This window comes from Bombina bombina, chromosome 2, assembly GCF_027579735.1.
Source record: "Bombina bombina isolate aBomBom1 chromosome 2, aBomBom1.pri, whole genome shotgun sequence".
Classification (NCBI taxonomy): Eukaryota; Metazoa; Chordata; class Amphibia; order Anura; family Bombinatoridae; genus Bombina; species Bombina bombina.
The window spans coordinates 1,269,459,261-1,269,478,519 of NC_069500.1; the positions used below are offsets into that span (position 1 = coordinate 1,269,459,261).

The following is a 19,259-nucleotide window of genomic DNA, read 5'->3' on the forward strand; positions in this document are numbered from 1 at the left end:
TTTGATCTCCTATAACCCCCTGCCTTAATCCCCACCCCCTTTTTTTTACCTCTCCCTTTCACCCTATACCACGCTCCCACCATGAAACTCTGTACTCTGAACACGAAGGGCCTCAACTCCCCAACAAAGAGGAGCTTACTGCTAAAATACCTCCAGACCCAACATATTGACTTAGCTTTCCTTCAGGAGACCCACTGGACTGAAGACGGAGCCTCTAGATTTAAAACACCACGATATCCAGTTACAATTTCATCCAATTTTCACAAGAAGGCAAGGGGGTTGACGATACTGATCGGGAACCAAATAGCATACGACCCTAAATATACTGACTGCGACTCAGCAGGCTGATATGTGATATGTGTGTGCCGCCTAAACTGTGTAGTGTATACTCTGGTTGCCGCTTATTTGCACAACACTAACCAGACTAGTTTCCTTAGGAAGCTACTCCTGAATGTAGATAAAGTAAAACAGGGCCACATCCTCCTAGTTGATGATCTTAACAAGATCTGGGACCCCAAAAGAGATAGGAGGGGGAATGCAACGCAGGCTAGAGATAGAAATAGGTATTTCATTTCTCAGAGATTTAGAAAACTGACAGCTCAATACGATTTGCATGATATATGGAGGGCTCTACACCCGGATGCTTGCGAACATACTTTTTACTCAGCCCCGCACTCTTCCTTCTCCAGGCTGGGCTATGTCTTCTGCGACCCTTGGGCGATGCAAATGGTTCGAGGTTCTACTATAGTACCATGCATGTTGTCAGATCATGACGTGGTGGTGGTCAGTTTGGTTGGCCTTGAAGGCCTATATGAGAGGAATACTTATAAACAAGGAGTCTCAGAACAGGAAACGAAGAGGCGAGATGCAGGCGTAGCTATATAGCAGACTGGCCATGGTTAGGGAGCGGGCTGGGGCCAGTACCTCTCCCTCAGAATATTGATTAGTGGCTGTCTCTAAAGGCTGGAATCTGAGACCTGGAATTGGAACAAGCTCAGACGAATCTTAAGTATCTAAAGAAGAAGTTCTACCATAGTGGCAATAAGGCAGATCGACTGTTAGCGAATAGGCTACGCCAAAAAACGCTAATGAGTAGAATTGCCTATATCCAGAAAGGGGAGATGTTTCTCCCCTAGGGGAGCTTTTGTGGACTATTATAGCAGACTTTATCAAATATCATCCTCGGAAAAACGGCAGATCCTCCTTAGGGAGGAAAAAGTAAGGGCCTTACGGGACCTTAACTTGCCTAAAGTCTCCACTGAGGCAGAGAAAATATTATCTGCCCCAATTATTATTGCAGAAGTAACTCAGGCGATCAAGGAGCTGAAGTTACACAAAGCCCCTGGGCCCAATGGCTTCACCTCCATTTTTATAAGAAGTTTTCAGCAGAGATTAGTCTCACCTTGGTCTCCATCTTTAATTCAGCCTTTCAGATGGGGCACTTCCCCAAAGAATATTTGGAGGCAGAGATTGTGACCATCCCCAAACCGGGTAAGGACCCAAACGGCTGCGAGAGATATAGGACTATATCTCTGATAAACGTGGATATCAAGATGTATTCAAAAATTTTGGCCAATAGGATGAGCAGGGTTCTCCCCTCTTTGGTCCATTTGGACCAGGTGGGCTTCGTCCGTGGCCGTCAAGGCTCAGACAACACGCGCGGACTACTAGACATACTCACTGAGTCTGCTTCCCTGGGGCTCCCACTAGTTGCCCTGTCACTAGACGCAGAAAAAGCATTTGATAGGATACGGTGGGAGTATATGGAGGAGATCCTGAGAGCATTTGGGTTCCCAGTCCATCTTATCACAGCCATCATGGCTCCAATACCTCGGCAAGGGTCAGAGGGAAGGGATTCTGCTCCAACTCCTTTGATATCATGAATGGGACCAGACAGGGGTGCCTGCTGTCCCCCCTCCTTTTTGTACTTATCATTGAGCCTATGGCAGCTATGATCAGACAGTCGAACAAAGTACAAGGACTACTAATACATGACACTTTACAGAAGCTTGCATTATTTGCAGATGATCTTACCCTGTTTGTCACGGAACCTGAGACTTCCTATACAAAAACGAAGGCTCTGGCCTTAAGCCTTCCCTCAACGCAGATCTCCCAACTCCAAGAGACATCCATTCAGTTGGTCTACAAGCCAGCTGAAACATTTGGGATTCTTACTGCTAAATGGTCCAGATTTGAGATTTTGTGGATAGGGAGAATCCAGTCTGTAAAAATGATGTTACTACCTAAGGCCACATACCTTTTTTGGTGCATCCCACTGATGATTCCGAACTATACCTTGAATCACTTCCAATCGGTGATAAACAGAGGGCAAACCCCCGCGGATTGCGATGCAACAGCTGCAAAACCTATCCTAAGTGGGGGTCTTGCAGCTCCTAATGTTCGTACTTACTATAAAGCCACCATGGTCTCTCATATAGCAGCTTGGGGGACACCGTCTGAGGACACTAGATGGGGGCTGCTTAAACAAGCAGTACTCCCAGTGGGTTTACTCCTTGAGGACCTTATATGGGTCCCACAGCACGCTGATACACTTGTGGGCGTGGACAACCCTGTTATTAAGGCCTGCATTAAAACATGGAGGGAGCTCCGGACTTTGGCACGGGTTGCGCCACACCAATCCCCTACTAATTCGGTCAGGGCGCTGTTGCTCTGCTTACCGGACTCGCACCCTCGGGGGTGGTCCGTATGGGGCATAAAACACATTCAGGATTTATACACACCACGTGGCTTGGCAACACAGGCTTCTGGTCTGTCAACTGCGGATATTCCTAAAAAGCACCATTTTGAATACTTTAGATTAGTCTCTATGATCTTGGCGTGGGATTTTTCAGAAAGATAAACCTAGAGAAATAACCCAGTGGGAAAAAGGTATCTAGCTGGCAAGCAATTTCGTAAAGCCCTGACAATTCACTATCAAGTACTGCTGGTTTCAGAGGGGTTTGTGAGGGTATTCCATGTCCTGGAGTGGGAAAGAGAAATGGAGCGTGCGCACTCTGAATTAGAATGGCAAAAAGCCATACAATTTACAAGAGCAGCAATACATTGTGTTACGCTATATGAACTATTTATTAAGTTAGTGCTGCGCTGGCATAGGGTCCCAGTCCAATTACACAAGATGTTCCCCCAAAAGTCTAATAAGTGCTGGAGGGGATGTGGCCAGAGGGGATCTCACTTTCACATTTTGTGGAGTTGCAGTAAATTAAGGGAGGTATAGGACCAGGTGGCGACGGTACTAGACCAAATGGGCTTAATCCACAAGCTGACACCAGATACTGCCCTCTTTCACCTGGGGCTGGGGAAACTGACCCAACCGGAGAGAGAACATTGTGCATTATCATCCTTCTAGCCACAAAGTTGGCCATAGCGAGAAGCTGGCTGGGAACCTCCCAGATTTAATTTTGAATGATTAGGGACATCATTGAATATATTCGCACAATGGAAGAATAATCTTTAAAATCTATGGGTAAACTAGGATTACATGGCCAGGTTTGGGTGGCCTGGGAAGACTGGGCGAGAGCAGACAACTAGGGAACAACAGAGTCTGGACAAGGGTGCTGACATTCAAAAGGTATGGCCCGCCTCTTAAGGCTTTCCGCACTTAACGAGCTGTTCCCCCTTCCCCCTTTTTTTTGCCCTGTCGCCTGGGAACACATTTTTTCCTTTTTCTTTTCTATCACTGAGAACTTCTTCATAATCACCTGTATGTTATTGCGATAGGTAAAGTAACTCCTGAGACCTCCCAATGTTCTGAGGGGAGCTTATGAACCAGGTGAACAATAATATTTCCTTTGTGTTAAAATATACTGATTTATGTTCTGCTGTTTATGCTATGGACACATAAAGACCTACTTTTTCCTATTTAGAGTCTCTACAAGAAAGCTAGGTCTTATGATTACTACTTGCTAAATTACTTTCTGCTGTCCAAGTTAGAATGTTTATATATAAAAAAAGGTGCCACTCATGGCTTATTATATCTCCTATTGTTTAGGATCTAATGCTGTTTATGGTCCCTAGGACATGCCTTCTGTATCAGATGCATGAGACTTGATGTATGACGATAGGCGTGTTGCCATGACAATTCTATGATCTTGTTTCTGTATGTCATTGCTACCTCAATAAAAATTATTTAAGAGCTTGAGGAGCTCTTAATATGAGTCGGGATGGTTTCGCAGAAAGAAACTTTCTGTATCTCCGGACTCCAACTTTCATCTAAGCCCTCACTGAGAGACTGACAGGACTACTTAAAACTCCATAAGAGACAAAAACAAAAATTAAAAATTCTGACACTTCTCTGCCATCCTCCTGGGACGAAAGGCAAAGAATGACTGGGGGATGAAGGGAGTGGGAGGAGTATTTAAGCCTTTGGCTGGGGTGTGTTTGCCTCCTCCTGGTGGCCAGGTTCTTATTTCCCAAAAGTAATGAATGCAGCTGTGGACTCTTTCCATTAAGGATAAAAATAGACTAAACTAAAGCAAAACTTACACACTTAGAAAATATTAGGATTCAAGATCAGCTCCAGACTCTGAAACACACCTTTTACTCCAAAGGAAATAAAGCAGATCGCCTCTTAGCTAATAAGCTTTGTCAATGAACAGCACAAGCACAAATATCTTGTATTAAAACTCCACAGGGTGTGGTCCGTCGTTTACCGGCAGATATAGGGCAAGCATTTGCACAATTGTTACACCAAATTGTACAACTTAGAGTCTCCTCCCCTAGTACATCAGCCCTAGTACGTCAGATATTGGGACATTCTTAGACTCCCTATTTCTTCCATCCTTAACAGCAGTTCTCTTCCAGCACTCTTCAAACACTTGCACACCTTCGGGACGATAAGTTATTATAAACTGAATCTTACTACAACAGATGCCTATTCTATCAATGTGCCGTACCAAGAGCTGGAGGAACTCAAGCGACTTTATCCATTTAATTAATCTACTTGGAGGAGTAAACACCTTGGTGTTTATCTTTCTTGTAATATTTCCACCATTGTGGAGTCCAACTTCTACCCATTGTTGCAAGTATTACAATGATGAACTTATTACCCAAACTTACTTACCTATTTAGAGCCTTGCCTATTCCCATACCCAAATCCTTAATAGGAAAGTTTCAGCAGATTTGTAACAAGTTTGTCTGGAGAAACAAATGCCCAAGGGTAGCAATTTTACAACAGCCATACACAAATGGATCTCATATGGCTTCCTAAACATGTCAGGTCTCATTACACTCTTTACAACCCTATAATTCTTTTTGCTTTAGAGCCACATCTCTCAACTAGACATTCACTCACTGGGCTACTCAGGGCTTTATGGTACTCTCACCTAACACTGTGGAGGTCCTAATGGACAGTTTTGCTCCACATTCAATCCTTTCCAGCTATTAAAATTTTAATTTTGGAGGTTGAGGGGTTGCCTGAAATCCTGGGGATTCCTGGCTTTGTTCAGTGGGAGCAAAGGTGCGTTTTGGGACGTTCAACACCACAAACTCTTTCAATTTCCTATAGAGATGTGCTCAAACCACAAACATTTTCAGCATATATCATCTTTTGGGAGAAATCTGTACATTTTACAGCTGACCAGGACGAATGGTTCAAGGCAGCGTCTCTCACAAAAGGTGCCCTACACTGTACAACTAGAATTATACAGCACATTAAATTATGCACACAATGGCACCCTTCCCCATTAAGACTATATAAAACCTCCCCTATTATTTTTCCTCTTTGTTGCAGGAATTGTGCTAGGTTCCCCAGCCCACATAAAGTAGAACTACTGCTATTACAAACCTTTTGGAACACACTTTTGTAAATGCTCTATACTAGGATTGCCGATTCCAAATAAAGCCCAAACCCCACTAGGCGCTTGAGGCATCTTTCATTGCTAGATATATTGTGTTTTCGCAATCCATTTTAATTGCGCTTATATTACAAGTTTAGTGAAATTTACACTACAATTCTTATTGTGATCTCAGAGATGTGGTTAACTGTTTTGCAAAACTAAAAAGTTGCACAAAACACTTAAAAAATACATTAAAAAGTACAGTTACACTCATAATAACACTATCTAATAAAAATTATGTTTAATATTGCACAAAAAGGTTATAAGGGCTCAAAGATGTGAGATCTCGGGTGTTAGAAAAAAACATTGACTTCAACGGGGGAATACGTGAATGTGCACGCGATATTCAAAGTTTAGATTTTTGCGCTAGTCAGGTTACCACTTGCGCAAAAATCTCTAGCTGAGTTTTTGTGAAAACGCAATATACCGCGCCACTTGTAATCTAGCCCAATATAAGGTAATGCTATTTTCTTTTCTCATAAGAGAAATACAGGCACCTTTATATCAGTTATGTTAGTCAGGTATATCACTGAGTTTTGATAATTATACTAATGTTACTGGAAAATGTAATATGACTGCTCATTTCTTTGTGTGATTTTATCAACCTATAATTTTAAACATCGAACTGTAATACACCTGTAACTGTTTGTTTGCTTACCTCAATAAAAAAATAAATATTTTTTAATGCTGCATGAATCCCAGTTGATATTTCCAGGGCTGTCGCTAAATAATGGCTCTACAATAATATAATCTTGGTCTTGTAGTCTACTACCATGATAAGGCATTTTTGACTTGTTTGTTACATACATCACATAGCTTAAAGGGACACTGAACCCATTTTTTTTTCTTTCATGATTCAGATAGAGCATGACATTTTAAGACACTTTCTAATTTACTCATATTATCAATTTTTCTTCTTTCTCTTGCTATCTTTATTTTAAAAGCAGGAATGTAAATCTTAGCAGCCAGCCCATTTTAGGTTCAGCACCATGGATAGCGTTTGCTTATTGGAGGCTTACATTTACCCACCAATAAGCAAGCATAACCCAGGTTTTCAACCAAAAATGGGCCGGCTCCTCTGCATCACATTCATGCTTTTTAAATAAAGATAGCAAGAGAACAAAGAAAAATTGATAATAGGAGTAAATTAGAAAGTTGCTTAAAATTGTATGCTCTATCTGAATCATTAAACAAAAAAATGTGGGTTTAGTGTCCCTTTAATGTGAACCATGCCATTTAAAAGACAAAATGTTATCAGACACATTTGACATAACAAATGGAACCCGGCAGGGATGTCCATTGTCCCCTCTGTTATTTGTCCTCTCATTTGAAGCCCTAGCCCAAAAAATACAAGTTAATGAAAGAATTACCAGGATACAGACAGGCAACTTAGATAATAAACTTATTATGTATGCAGACGACATACTATTTACATTGTCTAATATTGAGAATTCAATTCCAGAACTTTTACTAGAACTTCAAAAATATGGCCAGGTTTCCAATTTTCACCTTAATTTATCAAAGTCGGAATTACTTAATATCTCATCACCCCCACAAGTAGTTGACCACCTGGTCAAAAAATTTCATATCACAATAGCCAAGTCCAAACTCAAATACCTAGGTATCTACCTCACAGACAACCCAAAGAACTTATTCTTATATAATTATGAACACCTGAAAAATGAGATCTCTAAAGATTTTAATTCTTGGAATAATAAACCTTTGTCATGGCTGGGTAGGATAGGTATCATAAAGATGAACATCCTACCCCGTTTACTATATTTGTTCAGGGCCCTGCCCATACCCACACCTCTAAAATTCATCCCACATTTACAATCACTTATAGATAACTTTATAGGATGTGGTAAAAGGAATAGAGTAAGGAGGCAGACAATGTGCCAACCCAGGGAGAGGGGTGGGCTGGGTGTCCCTGACCTGGCTTCCTATAGGAAGGCTATTGCTTTGCAGCAAATAATAGATTGGAGTCATAAATCAGACCAGAAGGCCTGGGTACAGATAGACAACTATATACTGAACAGGGGTAACGTGGCGACTTTAGCATGGACAGAACCTAAAAGACCAGACACAATATTACATTATCCAACCATTTCAGAGACATTCAAGGAATGGGACAAGATTACAGCCACAAATTTGTGAATATCATCCATAAATTTGCCTATGCTCCCTATTAGAGAAAACCCGGATTTACCTATTTATAACTTAAATACCTCCAACAGACAGTGGTACAACTTAAGGGACGGTATATTGCACTCTATTACCGAAGAGGGCAATATAATGACACTAGAGAAATTACAACTTTGGAACAGAACACTTTTTCCCAATTGGCTCTCCCGATCCCAACTTATTCACTTCATTCAAACACACAAACATAAATCTAAATTACAGCGCAAACTCACCCCCTATGAGAAACTATGCATACAACAAATACCGCCCAGACACACGGTCTCTCTCCTATACAAAATTCTGTTACTCCCAAATGCACAAACTCTGCCAACATACACATGGGCGTGGCACGCAGAGGCTGGCTCTACAATGGAACTAAGGGAATGGAACAGGTCTTACCAACACGCAAAAGGGCCTCCTCATCTCCCACTATACAAGAGATCCACTTTAAATTCATTAGTAGATGGTACCTGACTCCTGCCAGGTTACATAAAACTGCCCCACATATAACGGATAGATACTGGAGGGGATGTGGACAAAAGGGCACAATGCATCACATCTGGTGGGCATGCCCAGTTCTCACAAATTATTGGAAAGCAGTATTCAACTCCATGTCCACAATCCTTGACATAACTATCACACCAAATTTTAACGCTCTCATGTTCCTAGAGTTACCTAAATTGCAGAACAAAATCAAAACTTCACTTTTTCTCATAATGATTAACAGCGCCAAAAAATGAATCCCCAAACATTGGAAATCTAGCACTCCACTCTCACTACAGGAATGGTACACCCAAACATCAGAGTTGTTGAGTCTACAACGTTTCCATTACTTAAAAACTGACAAGCTGACTTATCACCAGGAGATGCTGGACCTGTGGGGCAGCCTCAAATTTTAAACAGGGCATGCCTTGTAGTATTTGGCGTAGATGAGATGATACTAATAAAATTCTTGGGAATACACGTGGCACTCTTCTTCCTCCCCCTCCCCTATTAATCCCCGTTAGACAACACCTCAGATATACCCACCCCCTCTACTTTAACTCTTCTTACCCTTTCCCCTTATTCTATAACTTGCGGGAGGAGGACTTAGTCGGATTATATTTAGCAAAAGCGCTCTGTAAACTGATAAGGTTTCTATATATTCCTGTAAATATTTAGATTTTTCAGCAGGAGATAAAACCTCACATGATGAATGTTATGTTCAGAAAATGGAATTAATCATTATATAAACTACAGGGTGCTAGTCAATGTTCAACATGTAATGCATAGTTGATTTCTTTAACTGTATGTAAGTAGTCTTGCATGTCCTCCTTCTTTGTTTTTGTATTTAAACGATTATCAATAAAAACCTTTAAAATAAAAAAAAAAAGACAAAATGTATTTATTTATATATAGATTCTGTCTAAAGAAAGGGTGAAGCCCTGAAACATCACGCTTGTGAATAAACACTTTTGAAAATCCAAAAATCCAGTGAGTGCAAGCCATCCTTGCTGCATATATATATATATATATATATATATACATACACACACATATATATATATATATATATATATACACACACACACACACACATATATATATATATATATATATATATATATATATATATATATATATATATATATATATACAGGGAGTGCAGAATTATTAGGCAAATGAGTATTTTGACCACATCATCCTCTTTATGCATGTTGTCTTACTCCAAGCTGTATAGGCTCGAAAGCCTACTACCAATTAAGCATATTAGGTGATGTGCATCTCTGTAATGAGAAGGGGTGTGGTCTAATGACATCAACACCCTATATCAGGTGTGCATAATTATTAGGCAACTTCCTTTCCTTTGGCAAAATGGGTCAAAAGAAGGACTTGACAGGCTCAGAGAAGTCAAAAATAGTGAGATATCTTGCAGAGGGATGCAGCACTCTTAAAAGTGCAAAGCTTCTGAAGCGTGATCATCGAACAATCAAGCCTTTCATTCAAAATAGTCAACAGGGTCGCAAGAAGCGTGTGGAAAAACCAAGGCGCAAAATAACTGCCCATGAACTGAGAAAAGTCAAGCGTGCAGCTGCCAAGATGCCACTTGCCACCAGTTTGGCCATATTTCAGAGCTGCAACATCACTGGAGTGCCCAAAAGCACAAGGTGTGCAATACTCAGAGACATGGCCAAGGTAAGAAAGGCTGAAAGACGACCACCACTGAACAAGACACACAAGCTGAAACGTCAAGACTGGGCCAAGAAATATCTCAAGACTGATTTTTCGAAGGTTTTATGGACTGATGAAATGAGAGGGAGTCTTGATGGGCCAGATGGATGGGCCCGTGGGTGGATTGGTAAAGGGCAGAGAGCTCCAGTCTGACTCAGACGCCAGCAAGGTGGAGGTGCAGTACTGGTTTGGGCTGGTATCATCAAAGATGAGCTTGTGGGGCCTTTTCGGGTTGAGGATGGAGTCAAGCTCAACTCCCAGTCCTACTGCCAGTTTCTGGAAGACACCTTCTTCAAGCAGTGGTACAGGAAGAAGTCTGCATCCTTCAAGAAAAACATGATTTTCATGCAGGACAATGCTCCATCACACGCGTCCAAGTACTCCACAGCGTGGCTGGCAAGAAAGGGTATAAAAGAAGAAAATCTAATGACATGGCCTCCTTGTTCACCTGATCTGAACCCCATTGAGAACCTGTGGTCCATCATCAAATGTGAGATTTACAAGGAGGGAAAACAGTACACCTCTCTGAACAGTGTCTGGGAGGCTGTGGTTGCTGCTGCACGCAATGTTGATGGTGAACAGATCAAAACACTGACAGAATCCATGGATGGCAGGCTTTTGAGTGTCCTTGCAAAGAAAGGTGGCTATATTGGTCACTGATTTGTTTTTGTTTTGTTTTTGAATGTCAGAAATGTATATTTGTGAATGTTGAGATGTTATATTGGTTTCACTGGTAAAAATAAATAATTGAAATGGGTATATATTTGTTTTTTGTTAAGTTGCCTAATAATTATGCACAGTAATAGTCACCTGCACACACAGATATCCCCCTAAAATAGCTATAACTAAAAACAAACTAAAAACTACTTCCAAAACTATTCAGCTTTGATATTAATGAGTTTTTTGGGTTCATTGAGAACATGGTTGTTGTTCAATAATAAAATTAATCCTCAAAAATACAACTTGCCTAATAATTCTGCACTCCCTGTATGTATATATATATATATATATATATATATATATATATATATATATATATATATATATATATATATATATATATATATATATATATATATATATAAATATATAAAAGATCTTGCATAGAGCTTGGAAAATCATAATGGAATCTTTTTCAATAATGCAACATTTTGTTTTTTAGTTTTCAAATGAACACAAGTTTGTATAATTAATGTTGTGAAGAATAATAAAAAAGTCGATTGCATATAAGTGAGCAAATTAAATCTACACACTAAGTGGATAACACACCATAGAACAGGGTTCTATGCATCACTTCTGTCACATAGGGAAATCACATTTACCAGGCTAAAGTAAGAGTATACCTGGTCCGAGACTAAACATAGTGCACTGTACTCAATATAAATTGGTGAAAGCAAATCTTAGTACTACAAAACTCTTAAAAATATAGCTTATTATTAAAGAATACTTACGGTTGTGCACCAATTTCTCTGAGATGATAGAAGAGCTGTGGGAGGTGAGTTTGAAGAAGTGTTTCAAACAGCAGACATAGAGACATTATCCCCTACAAAATAGATACCCATTATCTCACTGTACAAAAAATGAAATATATAACGTGTTGCTTAAAACAAAATGGCTGTAAAGACTTGGCATAATAATTTTTTTTGGCAATCTGAAACTGGATAATTTAAAATAAAGAAAAAATAAATATTAGCATCTTAATAGCTTTAGAAGCCGTTGCTTTTCATTGTGTACTCCTAGCTTGTTAAGTATAACACATAAATCCTTTCCTTCTCTGTCTAGTCCCATAGGTAGTCTGTATATTTTTATTTCCAAAATGCACAACCGTACATTTTTCAGTATTAAATCTTATTTTCCCTTTACCAGCCCATTTTTTGAAAATCCCCTAGCTGATGTTGATATGTTGCTATTTAACCCTTCCTCCAATGGCAGTACCAAGTACTGATCCTTGGGGCACCCCAATAATTACTTTTGTCGAATCTGACTATGATTAATTTACTACAACTCGTTGCTCCCTGTCTTTTATCTAGTTATTTATCCATTGTGATAGACAACTTTGGTCCCATGCCACTGTAGACTAGACACAACCTGTGGACGCTCCAAATAGTGTGCCCACCGTGTCCTCCTCTGCTCACCTGTCTGACTGACTAATCTTTAGAGTATCTGAATGCTCTATTCTCAGCCAAGACAGCAGTAATAGTAGTGACCTGAGGGGTGCAGCAGCAGTCTGTGAGAGTACAACTAGGACAGTCTTTACAAAGAATGTACTCACTAGAGACTCAAGTGATATAGCTGAAATCAAAAGAAATCCTAGGACACGCTATCCAAGATTCCACAAACAAAAGGTGAGTCTAAGTTGTGAAATCAGTCTATATTTTAATGAACACCACACACATATTTATACAAAACCTATCTTATTATACCAGTTCATAGGCATGCCAAAGACTTGGAAAAGAACCAATAACACGCTAACAAATACAACTACCAATGAAGATCTTTCTGTCAGGAAGGAATTTACACTTATTAGAGGGAGAGAAAATAAACAAAGTAGATGAATGTCTAAAGAGACAAAGATTTATTCACATTAGGTGATATATAAAATGTAAAAACGGACGTCTCCGTAAATAAAAACAATTTATACAATTAAGTTGCCATCACTTGATATCTGACTAGACTTGCAATGTAAAGTTCATAATACAGCAAAGATAGTCCAAATCCACACTGAACTTTCAATCGGGAGTTAGTTTGCTAGCAAAACAAGGGCTTACCCAGACGAGTGCACATTCAGTCTTCTCCGTGACTAGTTGTACGGCCGTAATGACGTCACTATTGGGGGCGCTGTCCTGAATACACTTTCTGATTGGTGTAAATGCGAAGTCAGTAATTTGCACTGTTTCTTGGCTTTCTTTGCTACAATGCAGCGATCATCGAAGAAAATATTCCTGCACTTAGTGCCAGATAGCACGCAGGATACCAAATCCAAGAATGTAGTATAAAGTAATGTCCAGAGATGACCCGTTACAGGTCTAGTGGCAAAATTGGAAATGGCTAACAGTGTTAGCAGTCTTGCACACAAATAGTAGCTTAGGTTTAGTTGCAGTACATCCCAAATCCAAGAATGTAGTATAGAGTAATGTCCAGAAATGACCCGTTACAGGTCTAGTGGCAAAATTGGAAATGGCTAACAGTGTTAGCAGTATTGCACACTTTTAAATGACAACTAGTAGCTTAGGTTTAGTTGCAGTACATCAACGCGTTTCTCCCTCTGCAGGGCTTTCTTATCTTGAGAAAGCCCTGCAGAGGGAGAAACGCGTTGATGTACTGCAACTAAACCTAAGCTACTAGTTGTCATTTAAAAGTGTGCAATACTGCTAACACTGTTAGCCATTTCCAATTTTGCCACTAGACCTGTAACGGGTCATTTCTGGACATTACTCTATACTACATTCTTGGATTTGGGATGTACTGCAACTAAACCTAAGCTACTATTTGTGTGCAAGACTGCTAACACTGTTAGCCATTTCCAATTTTGCCACTAGACCTGTAACGGGTCATCTCTGGACATTACTTTATACTACATTCTTGGATTTGGTATCCTGCGTGCTATCTGGCACTAAGTGCAGGAATATTTTCTTCGATGATCGCTGCATTGTAGCAAAGAAAGCCAAGAAACAGTGCAAATTACTGACTTCGCATTTACACCAATCAGAAAGTGTATTCAGGACAGCGCCCCCAATAGTGACGTCATTACGGCCGTACAACTAGTCACGGAGAAGACTGAATGTGCACTCGTCTGGGTAAGCCCTTGTTTTGCTAGCAAACTAACTCCCGATTGAAAGTTCAGTGTGGATTTGGACTATCTTTGCTGTATTATGAACTTTACATTGCAAGTCTAGTCAGATATCAAGTGATGGCAACTTAATTGTATAAATTGTTTTTATTTACGGAGACGTCCGTTTTTACATTTTATATATCACCTAATGTGAATAAATCTTTGTCTCTTTAGACATTCATCTACTTTGTTTATTTTCTCTCCCTCTAATAAGTCTCACATTAATACACCTATCACCTTTAGCTTTTAGCGCTCCTATCTATTTTTCACTCTTATGTTCATTTCGGCTACCTAGTTGGGGACCCATAGGTATTTTTAGGAGTTTGGTGTATCTTCCTGCGCTCTCTAGTATTATTCTCATACTATAGGAATTTACACTGTCAGGTGCCAGAAAGTCTGTTAGTAGGGTCATAAATCCGACCATAAACATTGGCAGTAAAGACCTCTGAATCTCCCATCCTGTAACATCAACCCCCCCCCCCCACACACACACACACACAGGATACAGAGCATTCCACAAAGTATTACTATAATAATGCCCATGGCTTAAGATAGTTGTCACATCCATGAGCTCACATTTTCAGTTATTCCCAGTCCCTTAATATTGTACACTATTCCCTCATGTGGCACTTTATTAATAGCCTTGCAAAATCCAAGTATATCACATTAACTAATTCTCCTTTATTTATATCCTTGCTTACTTCCTCACAGAATCTAAATAAACTAGACTGACAATGTATTCCTCATAAAACCATGCTGATTTGAACTCTTGTTTTCACAAATGTCTTGTTTTCAAAAAACAAAATTTATGCTTACCTGATAAATTTCTTTCTTTCCGGGCATGGAGAGTCCACGACGTCATTCCAATAACTAGTGGGATAATTAACTCCTGGCCAGCAGGAGAAGGCAAAGAGCACCCCAGCAGAACTGTTAAGTGTCACTTCCCTTAACCATAATCCCCAGTCATTAAGCCGAAGGAAAATGGAAAAAGAAGAAACACAAGGGTGAAAAGGTGCCTGAGGTTTACTCAAAAAATTGCTGAATTATATTAAAAGAGAGGGCGGGGTCGTGGACTCTCCATGCCGGAAAGAAATACATTTATCAGGTAAGCATATATTTTGTTTTCTTTCCTATGGCATGGAGAGTCCACAACATAATTCCAATTACTAGTGGGAACCAATAACCAAGCTAGAGGACACAGAATGAACAGGGAGGGAGAACAAGGCAGGAGGACCTAAACAAAAGACACCACCGCTTGAAGAACCTTTCTCCCAAAAGAGGCCTCAGCCGAGGCAAAAGTATCAAATTTGTAGAATTTGGAATAAGTATGCAAAGAGGACCATGTTGCCGCCTTGCAAATCTGTTCCACAGAAGCTTCCTTTTTGAAAGCCCAAAAAGAGGAGACAGCCCTAGTGGAATAAGCCATAATTCTCTCTGGAAGCTGCTGTCCAGCATTTTTTTATAAGCAAAACGAATCATACTTTTTAACCAGAGGCAAAGGGAAGTATAAGTGGCCTTCTGACCCTTACGCTTTCCAGAGAAAACAACAAACAGGGCAGAAGATTGCTGAAAATCTTCAGATGCTTGAAGGAAAAATTTTAGAGCATGCACCACATCCAGGTTATGCAAGAGATGTTCCTTATCGAAGAAGGATTGGGACAAAAAGAAAGAACAATTTCCTGATAAATATGTCGATCCGATACTACCTTAGGGAGAAAAACTCAGCTTAGTACAAAGGACCACCTTATCCGCATGAAAAATAAGGAAAGGGGAATCACACTGCAGAGTCGAAAGCTTAGGAAACTGCCAGCGGAAGAATAACAAGAAGGAAACAAAACCTTCTAAGATAACAGTTTAATATCAACAGAATGCATTGGCTCAAACGGAGCCTGCTGCAAAACTTTAAGAATTAGGTTAAGGCTCCAAGGAGGAGCAACAGGGTTAAACACAGGTCTGATTTTGACCAGGGCCTGAACAAAAAGTTGAACATCTGGCAAATCTGTCAGACATTCAAGCAAAAGAATAGACAGTGCAGAAAACTGTTCCTTCAGAGTACTGACTGACAAACCTTTCTCCAGGCCATCCTGAAGAAAATATAAAATGCGGGGAATCCTCACCCGACTCCAGGAGAAACCGATAGATTTTCACCAATAAAAGATATTTACACCATACCTTAAGATAAATCTTGCGAGTAACAGGATTACGAGCCTGAAGCATGGTATCAATGACTGCCTCAGAAAATCCCCGTCTAGTCAAAACTAGGCAATCAATCTCCAAGCAGTCAGCTTCAGAGAATCTAGATTTGGATGGAGGAAGGGACCCTGAATTAGAAGGTCCTTCCTCAGAGGTAACCTCCAAGGGGGAATAGGTGACATCTTCACCAGATCCTGCAATCAGGCAAGAGCTATTAGAATCACAGACACCCTCTCCAGATTGAAACAAACAATAATTCAAGGAATGAGAGAAAACAAGGAAATATGTATGTGAGATTGAAGTTCCAAGGCACCACTAGCGCAGATTGAGGATCTCTAGATCTTGAACCTTACCCTGGAAGCTTGACGGAAAGTCGAGAAGTCATCAGGTCCAACTCCTGAATCCCCCACCTGAAGGTTATTATTGAAAAAAGACCTGCTTGATTCAGGAAAACCGCATCCCAGGTGTCCACCCCTGGGATAAGGAGGTGAAAAAAAGGAGAAACACATGAGACTCCATCCACTGTAGAATACAAGGTACCTCCTATATAGCTAATGAACACCAGGAACCTCCCTGGTGAATGATGTCTGCTACCGAGGTGAAGAAGTCTGAATGGAAACTGATTACCTGGACCAAACCTAGTTGAAGCCAAGCAGAGTAAGCAGAGTATTAAAAGGTGTGCTCACAACCAGGGTCCTGCCAAAACCCAAATAACTAGAAATACAAATGAGGAAGCAGCACCACCAAATCTCTCTTCAAGCAGGTTTATTCAGCTTGTGAAGTAGTCAGACCAATAATTTTCATACAACATTTCGGACACAGTCCTTATACATGACTAAGGACTGTGTCCGAAACGTTGTATGAAAATTAGAAGAGAGATTTGGTGGTGCTGCTTCCTCATTTGTATTTAGAGTAAGCATTGAAGATAGCTCTCAGCTCTAGGATGATCATGGAAAAGGAAGAATCCTCTCGAGCCCAGAGAACCAGAGCCAGTAAAGATCCCAAACTCTTCCCAGCCTGGCAGGCTGGCATGAGAGAACCCAATCATCCAGGAAGGTCTCAGGGAGCAAATATCCTGAGATAGAAGTCCTGTGAAAACACCAAGATAGAGAGACTCATGTAGGGGGTCTAGAGATTTAATGCAAATTCGGTAGCCTGCAAATCATAATTTAGATGAGTCTATTTATAACCCATCAGTGAAAGGGCACTCGCTGAGAGGAACAACTAGTTGAACTCTCAACCTTCCATCTTTGAAAGCAGCAAAGTTTACCACTAAGCAATCGTGGGACACCTCCTCAGAGAGATCCGCAAATTCTCCGTTCCATAGCTGAGCAAGATAGGGAAGTCAAACTGCAGGTCCTAATATTGCTACTGTTATAACTGAACAGAAAAGCAAAAATCGATAAGATAGGATTTTCTGACATCCACCAGAAAACTCTGCATGGAAAGAGAATCTAAAATCTTTCCCAAGAAACACATCCTGGTGTGAAATACTAGGGAACTCATCTACAACTCCACTATCCATCTGTGAGAAAAGAGGATAGGCAACAACATCTCTGTATGGAATCTATCTAACTGAAGAGATGGTACCTGAACTAAGAATTCGTCCAGGCATGGAGTCACCACTACTCCCAGAGATCCGGCCACCGCCATAGCAAGGTCAAGTAACTATAAGAGTAAGAAACCAGAAAAGCAAATTGCGAATTGGAGATGTTCCCTTAGAGGGAACATAATATACTCATCCTTCAGGACTATGATAGATATGAACATTCCCCCCGAACCAAGGGAGAATGTAACAAAAATCACTAATATGAAGGACAGAACCTTGAGGATTTTGCTTACACTTGATGTCCAATAAGGGACAGAAAGTTTTCTCCTACTTGGAAACCACAAAAAAGGATTGATATAATCCTGGACTTTGTTCCGCCACTAAAAATGGGAAAAACATTCCCAGAAGAATAGGACCTTTACGCAATTGAGAAGGCCTACACGTAGACTGCAAACGACCTTGATAGGATAAATCTGCCCCTGAGGGGACAAGACTCAAACCCTATCCTTTACAGAAGGAGGCACTGGTTCACCATGGATTCCCGACTGTTCACTGAGATATGGTCCAAAACCCTTTCAGACATTCATCTGGGGATTTGAGCTCAGCATATATTTAGAACAAACAGCTCCTTGCATGTTCAAAGAAAACATCACCAGCTTTTACATATAAAAGCAGTTTTATTTTGCCCCAATGCATTTCAATGGTCCAAGTCGTCTTTTTCAAGAGCATTCACAGATAAAAAAAAAGTGCTTTACAAACCAAGCATACCTTTACGCAACACAGGCTGTTTTTAAATACAAAATCAGAGATGCTACCCATTACCTCATTGGTGGAGGCCGGGTTTACATTTGTTAAAAAAATTAAAATAAATAAATAAAATCTAACTTAAAATAAGATAAAACATTTATATAAAACCCTTTGAGAAAGCCAATTCACTCTTCGAAACATGTCAGGGGAGGTTGGGAGTAGAATGGGCTCTCACTCTTCTTTTTAAATTTAGCAGGAATTTAACTTAAAATACTAGCTCAATCTGTCGGTCGCCTTTAGTCTTAAAGTATTGCACAAAAACTATTTTGATTTAGCCTACAGCAGCCGATTTAGAAAACTAGATCTTAAATACAGGCAATGGCGGGGTGTTCATAGAATCGCTTTGCGTAGCATCTCCAGATAGCATTGTCTAAAATGGATAGTATTTATTACAAGTGATTGTGGCAAAATTGATACAAGTAATCTTGTTTTACTTTTATATGTATATATATTAGATATATGCGTATTCATGATTTGACAACACTGGTACAAATATTCAAACTGAAAATATTGCAAACTATAGACAACAGCATATCAGATACGGGTAACAGATATGTACATGCAAAATAGCACGTTATCTTACATACTTAAATAGTAATTTGCACAAGATAAAACAGTGACTAAGATA

At 40.1% G+C, this 19,259-nt stretch overlaps 1 protein-coding gene across 1 annotated transcript in view; it reads right to left on the reverse strand.

Moving 5' to 3' along the window:
* Positions 1-19,259, reverse strand: part of TBC1D19 (TBC1 domain family member 19) — an 885,000-nt gene that overhangs the window by 57,447 nt on the left and 808,294 nt on the right. Inside the window, exon 18 of the mRNA XM_053704075.1 lies at positions 11,702-11,793. Within this exon, the coding sequence (XP_053560050.1) occupies positions 11,702-11,793 (92 nt within the window). The remainder of the gene's footprint in view (positions 1-11,701; positions 11,794-19,259) is intronic.